Raw genomic sequence first — 14,499 nt, forward strand, 5'->3', positions numbered from 1 at the left:
CATTCATCCATCCCCCATCCCTTCCTCCCCCATTCTTCCCTCCTGCATCCATCCATCCCTCCTTCCCCTATCCATGATCCCTCCCTGTGGCCACCAGTCAGTCCCAGAAATTGCAGATAGCAGCACTTAACAGCCTTGCAAGATAATGCACACATTGTCATGGGAATCGAGAAGAGAGAGGCATTATTTCTACCTGGGGAAAATTAGGGAGACTTCTTCCTAGAGAAAGTAATGTGTATTGGCAGCCACAAAATATAGGTGGCATTTGTCATGTGGCTAAAACAGAAAGGAGGAGTGCCAGCAGAAAGGATGGGGACCGTGGTGGTTAGGAAGACAATTTTAGGTGGTTCCTATACAAGCATTTAAATTTTTAATAGTTACACATCAATTTAATGTGTGCTATGAAATGTAACTTGGTCCTCAAGCCTGTGGTGTCTTGGACAGCATTTCTGCGGATGTGGCATAGCCATCCCATGCCCAAATGGCGGGCAGAATGGGCATCTGTGCCCAGCCCCGGGAAACCAGCCAGCTCATGGTCAGAGCACTGGATACTAAAGCCCTCTCCTGGTCCCCAGCCCCCAGGAGTCTTTCCTGTTTCCTGGGATGGAGGACCTGTCCCACTGGCCCACGGCATAGGAATGAGGGGACCCGGGCTGCCCTGCGTAGCTCCTCGCCCCAGGCCCCTTGGCCGGCTGGGCTGGTGGCAAAGGCTGGAATGTGGGAGCAGGCAGGCCCTGAGGGCTGCCAGAGCCCAGTGCTTGGTTTAGAAACTTGGCTGCATCTTCGGAACACAGGGAGAGGAAACCTTGAACATCCCTTCGGGGCCCTCGGAGCTGGGGAGTGGCCACTCGTGGTTTTCAGTATGTGGCGGTGATTAGAGTGGGGTCTGAGCGAGAGCATCTGACTCCCTTCGTGAGCGCGTGGAAATGGACACTTGGGGCGGCCCTTCTGCAGGGCGCTGGTTCAGCTTCACAGCCTCCACAGCCGCTCCCCAGTGGCCTTCCTGCCTGGCCTCAGGAGGGGCCCTGGGGAGCCACATTGTGCTGCCCCTGTCCCTGCAGGTGCTGGAGGAGCCGGAGTCATCCCTGGCATCGGAGGGGGTGGCATTCCTGGAGGAGCTGGCACCATTCCCGGGATTGGGGGCATCGCAGGTAGCATCACATCCAGCAGGGGGTGGGCACGTCTTTGGGGGGAAAGGGCCTCAATGCCTGTGGCTGTCTTTTCAGGGGCTGGGACTCCTGCAGCAGCTGCCGCTGCAAAGGCTGCCGCAAAGGCTGCCAAGTACGGTGAGTGCCCCCAGCGTGGTGGCCCAGGGCTCGGGCCCTCTTGGGCCTCCGTGTGGACCCTGAAGACCCAGTCCATGAGGCTGGGGGTCTTTGCCTCCATCCACCTAGCCACCTCCCTCCCACCTCCACAGGCACAGTCCACGCCTCCTTGCCTTTGCCCATTCTCTACCTGAGATGCCACCTCCTGCTTCTGCAGGATGACTCCGGAGGGGACCCTGGGTGTACCTGTTCTGCCCACCCCATTCCTTGCCCCAGGGCTGCTCTTGAATCCCCTGCCTGGATACCCATAGGCAGGGATTCTGATTTTGCTTTAGAAATAGATCACACTCTATCCAACCCCAGGAACTCTTTAGGGCCCCTCCTAGACCCTCCCCAGCTCTTTGATGAATTGGCTCCATGTACCTGTCATGACCCTGTCTCACACACACACACACACACACACACACACACACACACACACACACACACACACACACACACCCTAGCTCCCCTGGACCCCTTCTGGGAGGCCTGAGGAGGTTCCCACAGGGCTCAGCAGGAGAACAACCCTTTTCCTTCCTCAGGAGCTGCTGGAGGCCTAGTACCTGGTGGGCCAGGAGTTAGGATCCCAGGTGTCGGGATCCCAGGTGTCGGGATCCCAGGTGTCGGGATTCCAGGTGTTGGGATCCCAGGTGTCGGGATTCCAGGTGTTGGGATTCCAGGTGTTGGGGGCCCAGGTGTCGGGATCCCAGGCATTGCAGATGGAGCAGGTGAGCTTGTGTGTGTGTGTGTGTGTGTGTGTGTGTGTGTGTGTGTGTGTGTGAGAGAGAAAAATTCCAGGTGTTGGGGGCCCAGGTGTCGGGATCCCAGGCATTGCAGATGGAGCAGGTGAGCTTGTGTGTGTGTGTGTGTGTGTGTGTGTGTGTGTGTGTGTGTGTGTGTGTGAGACAGAACAATATAGAAACTAGTACCAAGACTTTTGCATGCTCCCCAACTCCGCTCGTTTGCCCACATCCTTGGCCATGATTCATTGCCTCATCTTCCACCCATGGGTTGTAACAACCAACCAATTAGCTGCCACCAGAATCATTGTCCCTGATTTACCTTCCAAGTGTCTGGGGGGCAGGAGCTGTGTCTTTTCATCTCCACACCCCTGCCCCCTTGGCTGAGCAGCTGCTCAGTACTAAATGGTGGCAAATGGGTGGGCAGGTAGGCACCCGGTGGCCAGGTAAGTGGCCATGTGGATGAGCAGGCAAGATGACGGGTGGGGGAGGAGATGGGTAGATGGATTGACAGAGACCAGAGTGGGTGGTCCATGGGTAGATAGAGAGGGACAGAGAGATGGAAAATAAATGGGTAGGAGAGAAACAGGTGGGCATGCAGGCAAGGGGCTACATTAGTGGTTAGGAAGATGGATGGATGGATGGATGGAAAGGTGGGCAGGAGGGAGGCAGGCAAATGCAAACTGGGTGGTCGTCTAAATGGCTAACACAGTAGGTGGGTGGGCGGGTGAGTAGATGGTGGACAGAGTTGGGTAGTTGGGCTGAGATAAACAAGTGGACAGACGTGGAGTTGGGAGAGTGGGTGGATGTGTGGGAGAGCTCGTCCATGTTGGCCTGATAGACAGCAAGGTGACATAACAGACAGATGCACGGACAGAGGGGTGTCCTGGGTATGTCTCCTCCATTCTCTCCTGAGGATTTTTGTTCCTTGATCTCTCTAGGGCCAGCTGCAGCTGCTAAAGCAGCAGCCAAAGCAGCTAAATATGGTGAGTGCTTTGCCCCAGCCTGATCTGGCCTCTCACTGCTTACTAGAGAAGGGAAGCAACTTACCCAGGGTCACAAAGTGGGGTCTGGGGTGTTGTCTCCACCGGGGATGTCCACTGTGAAGCCATGGGGTTGAGTGGTGGAACAGTCCAGGGATGGCTCTCCAGTGGGGACAGTGTCCCTGGCCCTCCTTGCTCTGGCCGGCTGCTTTCAGAGGCACCCAAGCTCAGCTGGGGAGAAGCCCACGCTCAGTTTCCCAACCGTTCCTGAGCACCCAGGGAACAGAGGTGCCTTGAGGAGGAAGCTGGCCAGGGGCCCGGGTGCCCACTGCTTGTGCCCATCGACCAGCCCTGGGGGGACATGCATCCTCTTTCCCAGTTGCCAGCATCCCCCAGAGCCCTTCTGGCCTCTCTCATCGAGGCCCCTCCCTCCATTCTCACCCCTGCAGGGGCCCAGGCTGGAGTAGGAGTTGGGGGCATCCCCACCTACGGGGTCGGAGCCAGGGGCTTTCCTGGCTTCGGCATTGGACCCGGAGTTGGGGTCGGACCTGGAGCTGGGGTCATACCCGGAGTCGGGGTCGGAGTCGGAGGTGTCCCCGGAGCTGGCCTTTCCGGTAAGCCTGAGTCCCATCTGGGAAACCGGTGCAGTGCAGGCGTGGGACTTTTCCTCTTCTTAGGGCAGCTGGGGTGGGCTTCCAAGGGCTCAGGAAGGGAGGAGGGACGGGAGCTGTGGTCCCACCCTGCCGCAAGCAGGGGAGGATCAGAGGGCCTCACACCCTCTTGTTCCCTCTTAGCAGCAGCCCAGGCCGCCGCTGCCGCCAAAGCTGCCAAGTATGGTAAGTGGTCCTGCCCTGCCTGTCCTCAAGCCCCGCTGCCCCACAGTGCCACTCTTCAAGATCAGGGCACATGAGAGGCACAGCCCTCTCCCACTTGGGCCTCGAGGGCTGGGACAGCCTGGCCAAGCTGGCCCCTCACCCCATGGCAAGCTCAGGCGCCAGGCAGCCGTGTTGTCTTCCCAACTCCCAGGCCCCAGCGGGTGGGCGCTGGATGCCGTTCCTCTCTCCTCCAGGTGCAGCAGGAGCCGGAGCCCTGGGAGGACTGGTGCCAGGTGCAGTACCAGGAGTGGTGCCAGGTGCAGTACCAGGAGTGGTGCCAGGTGCAGTACCAGGAGTGGTCCCAGGAGCGGTACCAGGCGCAGTACCAGGGGTGGTACCAGGCGCAGTACCAGCTGTGCCGGGCACTGGAGGAGTGCCAGGTGAGCTGGGGTCCTGATGCAGAGATAGGCTGGTCCCGAAGGGACCCTGGAACAGGTGGGAGTCAACCAGATCCAGAAACAGGAGGACACATCGAAATTTCCCCTAGGGCAATCCCTGGTCACTGATTCCTGGCAAGTCCTGTCCCTGGATAAGGGGGCTCAGGGATGCCCTCCTGCCCCATGGCAGAGCCTGTGCTGCCCGGGCTTGGGTGGTGTCCTGTCTCCCTGGGGTCTCTAGTTCCTTAGCAGTCGAGGACCTGACACCTTTGGGCTCTTTCTCCACCAGTCAGAGGCCAAAGGGAAGAGATTAAGAAGTGACTGTGACGCCCTTCCTTGGTTGTTTTTCCCATCAGCAGGTTTCTTTATTTTTTCCAGGAGAAAATTCCTCTTCTCAGTTTCCTTAAGAAACAAGCCAGGGCTGGGGAGAGGCATAATGGTAAAGCACATTCCTGGCATGTGTGAGGCCCTGGGTTCCATCCCCAGTCAGGAAAGAAAGGAAGAGCGAAAGAGAGGAAGAAAGGAAGAGAGGAAGAGATAGGAAAGGAAAGGGTAAGGGAAGGGAAAAAGAAAGGGAAAGGAACAGAAAGCACTCATTTCCTGCTATAATTTGACACAGGCACTATCAGGATGTTTTAGAATTCCCGGCACCCTAAGCAGAAAGTTCTGCCATACTTTGGGGAACAATTGTGACACCCTACCAATCACTGCTGTCACCCAGAATCCATCTCCCACGAGCTTAGAGCTGCTACTTGGGGTCACATGGAAACCCTGGTGGGGCAGGGGCTTGGCCAGGTGCCACCAGGAGGCTCAGAGCCAGGCCGGGAGCCCAGGTGCCCTCCCAGGCCAGGCTTTGCTCACTGCCCGCTGTCTCCAGCAGGAGGCGACGTGTACCCAAAGGGGCTTCTGCAGGGACGGCTGGGAGGGATGCGTGATCTTGAGGAGGGGTGCTGGGGTTGATGCCCTATTTCCTCTCTTCCTCCAGGAGCAGGGACCCCAGCAGCTGCAGCCGCCGCTGCAGCTGCCAAAGCAGCCGCCAAAGCCAGCCAGTATGGTAAGCGCCCCTGTGTCTGTCCCGACCCTGTCCCTTGCTCTCTGGTCCCCCTCTTTTCAGAGGTCTGTCGCCTTCTGGTTAGAGAAGCAGCTTGATCAGGTTCCTGGGGAGCTCCCAGAACCCGTCTCCTGCACCTTGGCAGCCCCAGGCATGCACACTTCCCTGAATATGGTGACTGGCCACAGCCCAACTTGTGGGACCCAGCTGTGGGTCAGACCCTAGGCCCGGTAGGGGTCTGTGAGCCTGGCCTTGGGAGACAGCGGAAAGCAAGACTGACACCAGAATTTCTAGGGTTGGCTATGCCAGAGAACATTTCAACTTCAGGTTCACTTACACAGCAATCGTAGGAAGTCAGAATCACTGTTCCCATTTTCCAGATGTGCAAGCGGAGGTTCCCCCAGCTTCAGTAACTTGCCCTATTATCCCAGATCTCATGGTGGTGGAACTCAGGTTTGAGCTCAGGTTTGCCTGCCCAGCAGAGCTCCCTTTTTTTGGTTTCTTTTGGGTTTTGTTTTACAGTACTGAGAACTGAACCCAGGCAGAGCCTTTACACTGAGCTATATCCCCAGCCCTTAAAAAAAAAAAAAAAAAAAAAAATTTTTTTTTTTTTTTTAATTTAGAATCTCACTAAGTGGCTAAGTTGCCCAGGCTGGGCTCAAACCTCAGCCTCCCACAGTCTGGGATTATAGACATATGCCATCTCGCCTGGCTCAGAGCTCCCTGTACTATGTATCTTTGTCTCCATCCCACTCAAGTCCCCAAGGGACTTGTCCCTGAAAAGCCTAAAGGCTCCTGAACTTGCACTCACCTCATCTTGGGGAGGAGGGGCCCATCAGGGGAAAGACATTGGCCCAGGGTTACACAGCAAGGCCATGCTGGGGCCAGGATGACAACCCACAGCTCCTGACTCAGTGCTCAGCACTCAGGCCCTGGCTAAGGATTTGCTGTGCTCACTTTTGCAGGGTTAGTCCCCGGGGTCCGCGGGGTTCCAGGCGGGGTCGGCATCGGTCCTGGTGGTGTCGGCGTTGGTCCTGGTGGCCTTGTGCCTGGTGGTATTGGCCCTGGTGTTGGCACTGGGATTGGACCTGGTGGTATTACAGGTGAGGGGCCTACGTGAGTGGATTTGGGGGGACCCTGAAGCCTCCATGACCTCCATCCCTGAACCCCCTCTCTCCCCCAGGAGCAGGGACTCCAGCTGCAGCCAAGTCTGCTGCTAAAGCAGCTGCCAAAGCCCAGTACCGTGAGTGTCTCCTCACCTCACTCCTCTTCCCCAGGGCCACCTGTGCCCTCAGACCAGGCCCAGGGGTCCTTAGGCCCCATGCAGCAGGCAGGAGGCTAGAGACACAGACTTGGTGGGAGGAGGACTGGGCTCCAGTCCTGGGTCCCACGGCCACACATGACTAGGGACTGACTCCCTCTGATTGTTGGAAGAAGTAGATGAGTTTGCCCAGAGTGAAGAGTAGGATGTAAGGCTGGGAAGTGGAGGGGCGGGGCTGGGGCGCTGGGAGCCCTAGGATACACGTTCCTGAGGAGCACAGGGTCGGCTGGAGTCCGGGGCAGAGCCAGGGGGAAGGCCGCTGCCCAGGTCAGGGCCTGATGCAGTCCCCAGGGTAACCACCTCCCCGAGGGTGCTCCCTGCCCTGCCACCACCCCATTGCCCACCTCTCTGTAGGGGCCGCTGCTGGGCTGGGAGCCGGTGTCCCTGGCTTCGGGGCTGGTGCCGCTGTCCCTGGAGCTGGAGTTGGTGTTGGTGTCCCCGGATTCGGAGTTGGGGCCGGTAAGGAGCCTCCTAGGAGCTGGGGCAGCTCAGCGGGAGGAGATCCTCCCCAGGACCCACCACCACCCAGCAGCATAGCACATTCTCCATTAAGTTCCCAGCCTCAGGCAGGCCATGCCAGGCCTGGAGAGGACAGGAAGGGATCCATAGAAGGAGGAAGTGCAGTCTGGCCCTCCCACACTCCCAGATCAGATTGGCAATGGCACATGCAGGTCCAGGAGCCCCGGATCTGCAGCGTGCACCCCTGACTGAGCTCTGAGGAGGTGGTGCAGGCCGAGAAAGTCAGAGTGGGCTCCTTGGAGGAGGCAACAGAAGCCCAGCCTCAGAGCTAAGCCATTGACCCCCTCTCCTTCCCTTCTCCCAGCACCTGGATCCCTGGCCGCGGCTAAAGCAGCCAAATACGGTGAGCGCAAACCCCCCCCCCACTTCCTGTTTCCCTGTGCCTCTCCCTCCTACAGAAAAGCAGTTTCCGGGACTGCTACAGCCCTGTCCCTTGCCAAATGCCAAGTGCCTCCAGCCCCTGTGACAACCAAAAGCACCTGTCACATTTCCAAACCCCACTGGGGTTCTGACACTGTCACAGCCGCAGGTGCCACTGTTGCTGGGACTTGACAGGCAGCCTCTGCCCCCTCCCCAGAGTGGAGTAGGATCAGACTTTCCCATCTGGGCACCCCTACCCTCCCTGCCTCCCTCTCAGACTGACCCAGCCAGCCTCGAGGACAGGGCAAACCTGCCCACCCCACCAGCCACTAGGCCCTGGGCAACCCGGCCTGGCTGTGCCCTGCATCTGACCCCAAATTCCTCCGGGGAGCCAGCAGGGGGCCTCAGCCAGGCACCTGCCAGCAGCTGGCCCCAGTGGGCTGCTCAGCTGCTGCTCGGGGCCAGTTTCCACCTTGGAAAATCCCAGCATCCTCAGCCCCACACCAGCAGCGCCACTTACCACAGCTCCTCTCCCATCCCCTGCTAGCTGCCCCACCTGCCTGAGCCAGCAGACATTGCCAGGGAAACCAGGCAGTGTCACTGAGCAGAGCAACTAAGGATTCTGATGGCTCCCAAGCCATTTCCTGGCCCAGGACCTGGAGCCCATGCTTTAACCTCTGCTCTGCCTCCTTGCTTCTGTCTGCACAATCTGGGGTAGGGCACTCCCTTTCCCTTGGAAGTACCTGGAGCTGAGTGTCCTAGTGAGTGACAGCTGTCAGTCACCTGCTACCGCTCATGGCAGTTCTACACTGGGCCAAGATTCGGAGCCCACAGAGTTCTCGGGCTGTGTGTATTTCTGTTCACAGACACCTCTAAGGCAAGCAGGGAGTTGGGGACTATGGGCTCAGGGAGACCACAGCTACAACTTGTAGAGAAATCAAGACCCAAACTGAATTCAAACCCAGGGCTATCAGAATTAGAGATGTGTGGTCTGAATTCAGCAGCTTCCAGCCACTGCTGTTACCCAGCCCACTGGCCCAGGAACAAGGAGGTGACCGTGCCCTGTTAGAGAGGAAGAGGTCAAGGCCTGGGGCATTGATTTGGCCCTAAGGGGCACAGCCAGGACTCCGCCCTGGATGTTCTGGAAAGGACTTCCTGTCCAGTGGCCCTCCTACCGGGTCACACAGCCTCTGCCTCCTGTCTGCTTGCCTTGTGTCCCATCCCCCTAAATTAGGGGACCAATCCTCCCTCTTCTGTCCACAGGAGCAGCAGGGGCTGGAGCTCTTGGAGGACTTGGAGCTTTTGGAGGACCCGGGGCTCTTGGTGTACCTGGGGCCCTGGGAGGGGCAGGGATCCCTGGTGGTGTGGCAGGTGAGCTTCAACCCCAGGCTGGGCTGGGCAGGGAGGGAGACAGGCTCACCAACAGTCCTCCCTGAGCTCCCTCTGTGTCCCCAGGCGCCGGGCCTGCTGCCTCAGCCGCTGCTGCTAAAGCTGCTGCCAAAGCTGCCCAGTATGGTGAGCACCGACTGGGACTAGGAGGGCTCAGTCCTGCCCCCTGGGCCCTGTGTCCCTCTAAGGATGCTCTGTCCCTCTGCAGACAAACTCAGCATGGTCTTCAGCCAGTGGGTTTAACGCCCAACTCTCTCCACAGGCCTTGTGGGTGCCGGGGGGCTTGGAGCCGGAGGACTGGGAGTTGGGGGGCTCGGAGTCGGAGGACTGGGCGCCGGGGGGCTCGGAGTCGGAGGACTGGGAGGTGAGGCTGCTCTGGGATGGAAGAGTACTGTGGGTGGTGTGTGAAAGAGAAGCAGAGACAAAAGAGATAGAGCCATTCTTCCCACCCTGGATACCAGCTCAGCCCTTCCAGGAGGGACGAGGAAGGACCTGGCATTGCCTAGGACAGGGCCGGGGGCTGGCCACACCTGGGTACCTGGGAGACCTTCTGTTCAGGGTGCAGTTCAGGGCCTCTTGGCCGGCGCGGATAGACAGTTCCTCCAGAGACCCTTTCTGTGGGCTGCTCGCCTCCCTTGGCTCAGGCTGTCCCAGCACCCTGCCTGCCCCAGCTGCCTGAGTCATCTGTCCCAGGCTTTGTGGGCTGCACCTCTCCTCCGGGTCCCTGGTCCTGCTGTGCTGTTTACCCAGGGGAGCAAGTAGAGCCAGTTGTCCCCTTACAGAGGCCCATCCCTGCACTCTCTCTTCCCTCTCTCTCAACCCACCAGCCCCTCGCAGTGGGAATTCACTCATTTTCCAAGCAAGGCAATCAAAGCCTGGAGAGAAATCGCAGTCCTAAAGCCTCCATCATGGCGGCTCGGTGCTGAAGTGCCGGTCTCCCTCTGGTGGTCACTGGGTCCCCTGACTTGGCCCTCACACCCCTTCCTACATGTTCCAAGAGGTTGGACACACATTAGGGCTTAAGAAAGGCCATCGGGTTGGGGGAAGGCAGGGAGTCCGGGTGGGTCCTGAGCCCTCCTGCACCTCACTTCTCCAGGTGTGTCCCCAGCTGCAGCTGCTAAAGCAGCCAAATACGGTGAGTGCCCCCCCACATCTGTTCCCGCCCAGGCCTCGTGTCCCCATCCATCCCCCGCCCCACTGGGTCCTGCCTGTGGTCGCCCAGGACATCTTCTCCAGGCTGCCCTGACCCAGCGCTGGGGTGGAGGTGTCAGGGCCCCTGCCACTGTGCCCCGTCCTGACTGGTTCCCGTGTGCCCTCTCCCCAGGTGCTGCTGGGCGGGGTCCATTCCCAGGCCACTCCCAGGAGGTGGGGTCGGCTCTGCAACATAATCCTCAGTCCCTCCAGGGGCTGGCAGAGGGGCTCCTGAAGGCTGGGGAGGACAGGGCACCCCGGGCAAAGGCAGTGCCAGTGGGCGCAGAGCTGAGGCGGGGGAACAGGATGCTGGTGGGGCAGGTTTAGTGAGAAGCCTGGTTCCGGGGGACTGGGATGGAGGTGATGTCACCCAGAGAGGCTTGGGTGACAGACAGAGCAGGGCCTGCCTCTCCCACCAACCCCAACCCCAAATCTGATCCCGCAGGCTTGGCAGCCAGACCTGGCTTCGGATTGTCCCCCATTTACCCAGGTAGATGGCACCCCTGTCCTGAGCTCCGGCTGGGTTCTTCCTCCTCCCCAGCTTCACCCCACCCTCAGTAGTCCCCAAAACCTTAGGTCATGTGAGGCCAGGCCCCAAGCTGACCAGAGCCTCCCGTCGTTCTTCAGGCTCGGGGGACATCAACTTTGCTCAAACACTTGTCATATGTCTTGAGGTCCCCGGGTGACAAAGAGCTTCCCCACCATGTCCCACACGATGTGAACTGAGGCTCAGAGAGTGCGGGTGCTCTCTTCCAGAGCAGAGCCCACACCACGAGTCCGGCCCCTCTCACACCACACACATCCAGCCTCAGCCAGGGCCCTCTCTGTATTGTCCTCAGAGGGTCCTCAGAGGGCTCTGGCCACACTCACGGCCCCTCCCCTTGCCTTGCAGGTGGTGGTGCTGGGGGCCTGGGAGTCGGAGGTGAGTCAGCAATAAAAAGGCATCTGGGGGAGGGAGAGTCCTGCCCAGGGAGTGGCCAGTGTGCCCCCCCCCGCTGGTTCTCTAGTTTGGGGGCTTGAGGGAGCCCCTGGGGGAGTCCCAGAAGCTGAAAGGTCTCACCCCTGGGATGTGGGGACAGGAGCCAAGGACCCCAATTCCCAGTGTTCCAGCCCAGCACAGGAGTAGGCTTTGGGAGCAAGACGGGGAGCTAGGGTCTAACTGGAGAGATTGCCAAGTCCCCGCCTGAAGAGAAGGTAACTCGCTGGGAATGGGGCAAATGCCTGTAGCCTGCATTTTGAGAGGCTGAGGCAGAAGGATCCCATGTTCCAGCCCAGCCTGGACAATTTAGTGAGGTCTTGCTGCAAAATAAAAATGCTTTAAAGGCTGGGGTTGTGCCTCACAGTGAAGGCCTTGGGTTCCATTCCCCAGGGAAGGATAAAGGGAGGGAGGGAGGGAGGGAGGGAGGAAGGAAGGAAGGAAGGAAGGAAGGAAGGAAGGAAGGAAGGAAGGAAGGAAGGAACGGACTGGGAGGGACTGGGAGGGACTGGGAGGGGCAGGAGTCAGCTGGGAGCTGAGCCTGGACAGCAAGCAGGTACAGCCTGACAGGAAGGCCTTTCCATGGCTTGGCCCCTGTAAGAGGAGCGGCAGGGGGCTGGATGGGAGAGGTGGGGCTGGACAGCCTTGGGAGCCTGCTGAGACAGGACAGGGCACAGGGGTGCGTCCGCCCCATCATGCCCTCTCACCTCCACAGGGAAGCCCCCCAAGCCCTATGGAGGGGCCCTGGGAGCCCTCGGATACCAAGGTGAGTACTGGGCAAGCAAAGGCAGAGGCGGGGAGGGGCTGCCCATTCGGCCCAGGCCTGGTAGGAAGTGGGCAGACAGGGCTGGGCACCAGCCACCCCTTCAGCACGGATGGGTCCAGCAAGGGTGCCCCAAGCTCCTTAGCTGTTGCCAAACCCCGCCTCTACTCTGTCCTGTGGTCACTCAGGGTGGACGCCCTTCCGCCCCCACCTGCTTCCCACTCCAGGAGTGAGGCAGCTGAGGCCAGGGGCAGGAAGCCCAAGGACAACCCCAAAGGGTTGCAGGTCTCCATCCCACCCCAGGGCATGCACATTGTTTACCAAACACTCCTTGTTCACCCACCGTTCCCTGCCACCAGGTGGCAGGAATGAGCCTTGAGTGCCTCGAGCCAAATGCTGCACTAGGGTCTGGGCAGACCCTCCCCAGCAGGGTCCAGGAACCCACTAAGCCTCTCCTGATGTGGATAAGACCCTCCGCCTCTCTCTGGGCCTCAGCTCACTGATCTGATGCCTTGGCTTTTAAAGGGTCTAAGCCAGGCATGGTGGTGCATGCCTGTAATCCTAGCACTCAGGAGGCTGAGGCAGGAGGATCACCTCTAGTTTGAAGCCAGCCTGGTCTACATAATGAGGTCAAGGCCAGCCTGAACTATATAGCGAGACTATCTCAAAAACTAAAAAAGGAAAGAAAAGTTGGGTCTATCCAAAAGAGCTGCTCTGAGCCTTTCCTAAAAGGCTTCCCACACATGTAGACCCCAACCTGGCCCTCAACCTGGCCCCTTTCCTCTCTGAGTCCCCATCTCATCAGGGGTATCTGGGACACTCTTATCACCCTGGGAGTTAGGGCAGTGGTCAGTGTGTGCCTTGGGCCAGGGCCTGACTCCTCTCAGCATCCCTGGGCCTCTTGGAAGTGCTCAGAGCAAGAGGGGATTGGAGATGCACCCCAGAGGACCCCAACTGACTGCTGTCCCCCACTCCTACCCAGGTGGGGCCTGCCTGGGGAAATCCTGTGGCCGGAAGAGGAAGTGAGCTTCCGGGGGGACCCCTGACTCTCGACCTCATCAACGTTGGTGCTACTGCTTGGCGGAGAATGTAGACCCTCGGAAACCCCACCCCACCCATCCCCACCTGGGAGGGGACGCAGGCCGATGGCCTCCAACGCCCACACACAGGACAAGAAAACAAGAGCGGGGTGGCCACGGGCCCCAACTGCGAGGCCCCCCTTCAGAGGCCATGAGTGGGTGGCCTCGGGCCCTCCCCAGCCCCTTCCCACCCAGGAGCTCCCCCCACAGTCTCCATCTCTGGGGAAATTGGTGCTACACGCTGGTGCTCTCGTCTTCCTGGGGGAGGAGGAGGGCAGGACAGCCCTGGGAACCCCCTCCCCGGGGCTCCTCTGATGATGGTGCCTACATTTCCTGGGCAGTGCCACCTCCCCCTGCCCATCAGGAGCCAACCCTGGCTGCGGTCCAGTTGGTACCCAAGCCCCGGAAACCTAAAGCTGGATTCGGTCACATGTTCCCCTCCCCTCTGCCTGTGGCTGCTCCCCACATCCGGGGCACCTTAGAGTCAGAAGACCCCACACATACAACACTGGGAATGGTCCCCTTGCTCTCACGGAGCCACCTGCCCGTCTGTCCAGCCTCCCAGCCTTGCCCCAGTCCACTGCCCAGTGCCACTCGCTGGCTGGGCACACCTGTCGCGGCAGCCTGCGACCGGCCTCCGTCTTTCCATACACCCTGACGCTGGCCCAGGGTGTGAGGGGCCTGCGGGCTTGGCGGACAGGGCTCTGCTCCCCACCCCGGACCTCTCCACACGCAGTACTGTACCCCCGACTCTCCCTTGAGCCACCGTAACTACAGAGCATGTCTCACCCCCCCATCTCTTTGTGTCTCGCTGTGATAGATCAATAAATATTTTATTTTTTGTCCTGGATATTTGGGGATTATGTTTGATTGTTGATGTTCTCTTTGGGTTTTATTTTTGTGCTGATCTGGGGAGCTGTAACTCAGTAGAAATTTCATTTTAATCACTCTGGTATAACTCTGGATGGAACACATTTTTTAAAAAAATAAGGAAGAGAATTAACTGCTTCAGAAAAGACTAATAAATGAAAACCTTTCAAAGGAAACTGTTTCGGGCTCCTTTGTGTTTTTCCATCTGGCCTAGTGGGGAGCGGGGCTGCATTGGGGGGATCTCGACCACCCACCGTGTGCAAGGGAGGCTGCTGACCCCACGCACCCACTGCGGGCATCCAGGGCAACCATCCTTGGCGTTGAGACCACACCCTTGGCCTTGGTGAGCAGCCACGTGGAGACAGAGGGGCCTCTGATCTGAGCACCAGGCAGTGCAGAGGGTCCCCACATCCGCTCCTCACTCAGGGCTTTGCGAGGGAGGCGCCACTGAGCCTAAGAAATGAGGTCCTGCAGGGGGCAGCAAGAGACTGCGCTTTCCCCTCGCTCCTCCCCGCTCCCCCAGGAGCCCCAGGGCTCCGCCCAGCCCCGCAGACGACTAGTCTGCCTGGAGCCACTCCCCCAACCACATTCCCGCTTCCAGATTCGACAATGTTCTCCCCAGACCCTGCGCGCCCCCTCCCAGGACCCCTAACCCCTTATGCCATATCTATCCCCCTGGAGACTCCGCTGCCCTGTGC

General features: G+C 59.3%; 1 protein-coding gene across 7 annotated transcripts in view; it reads left to right on the forward strand.

Moving 5' to 3' along the window:
• Window positions 1-13,944, forward strand: part of Eln (elastin) — a 29,169-nt gene extending 15,225 nt beyond the window's left edge. For 3 of the 7 annotated variants that reach the window (XM_010619025.2, XM_010619029.2, XM_010619028.2), the window contains 17 exons: window positions 1,062-1,151; window positions 1,227-1,286; window positions 1,850-1,987; window positions 2,106-2,153; window positions 2,989-3,033; window positions 3,480-3,644; window positions 3,825-3,866; window positions 4,100-4,285; window positions 5,268-5,336; window positions 6,299-6,436; window positions 6,517-6,576; window positions 7,009-7,113; window positions 7,478-7,516; window positions 8,797-8,904; window positions 8,989-9,048; window positions 9,185-9,286; window positions 10,019-10,552. In XM_010619025.2, the coding sequence (XP_010617327.1) occupies window positions 1,062-1,151; window positions 1,227-1,286; window positions 1,850-1,987; window positions 2,106-2,153; window positions 2,989-3,033; window positions 3,480-3,644; window positions 3,825-3,866; window positions 4,100-4,285; window positions 5,268-5,336; window positions 6,299-6,436; window positions 6,517-6,576; window positions 7,009-7,113; window positions 7,478-7,516; window positions 8,797-8,904; window positions 8,989-9,048; window positions 9,185-9,286; window positions 10,019-10,440 (1,877 nt within the window). In that variant the 3' untranslated portion in view covers window positions 10,441-10,552. The other 4 variants (XM_010619030.3, XM_010619031.2, XM_010619027.2 and 1 more) reach the window with 4 other exon arrangements.
• Window positions 13,945-14,499: the final 555 nt, after the last annotated feature.

This window comes from Fukomys damarensis, unplaced genomic scaffold (genome assembly GCF_012274545.1).
Source record: "Fukomys damarensis isolate Sample0158 unplaced genomic scaffold, DMR_v1.0_HiC HiC_scaffold_17, whole genome shotgun sequence".
Lineage (NCBI taxonomy): Eukaryota > Metazoa > Chordata > Mammalia > Rodentia > Bathyergidae > Fukomys > Fukomys damarensis.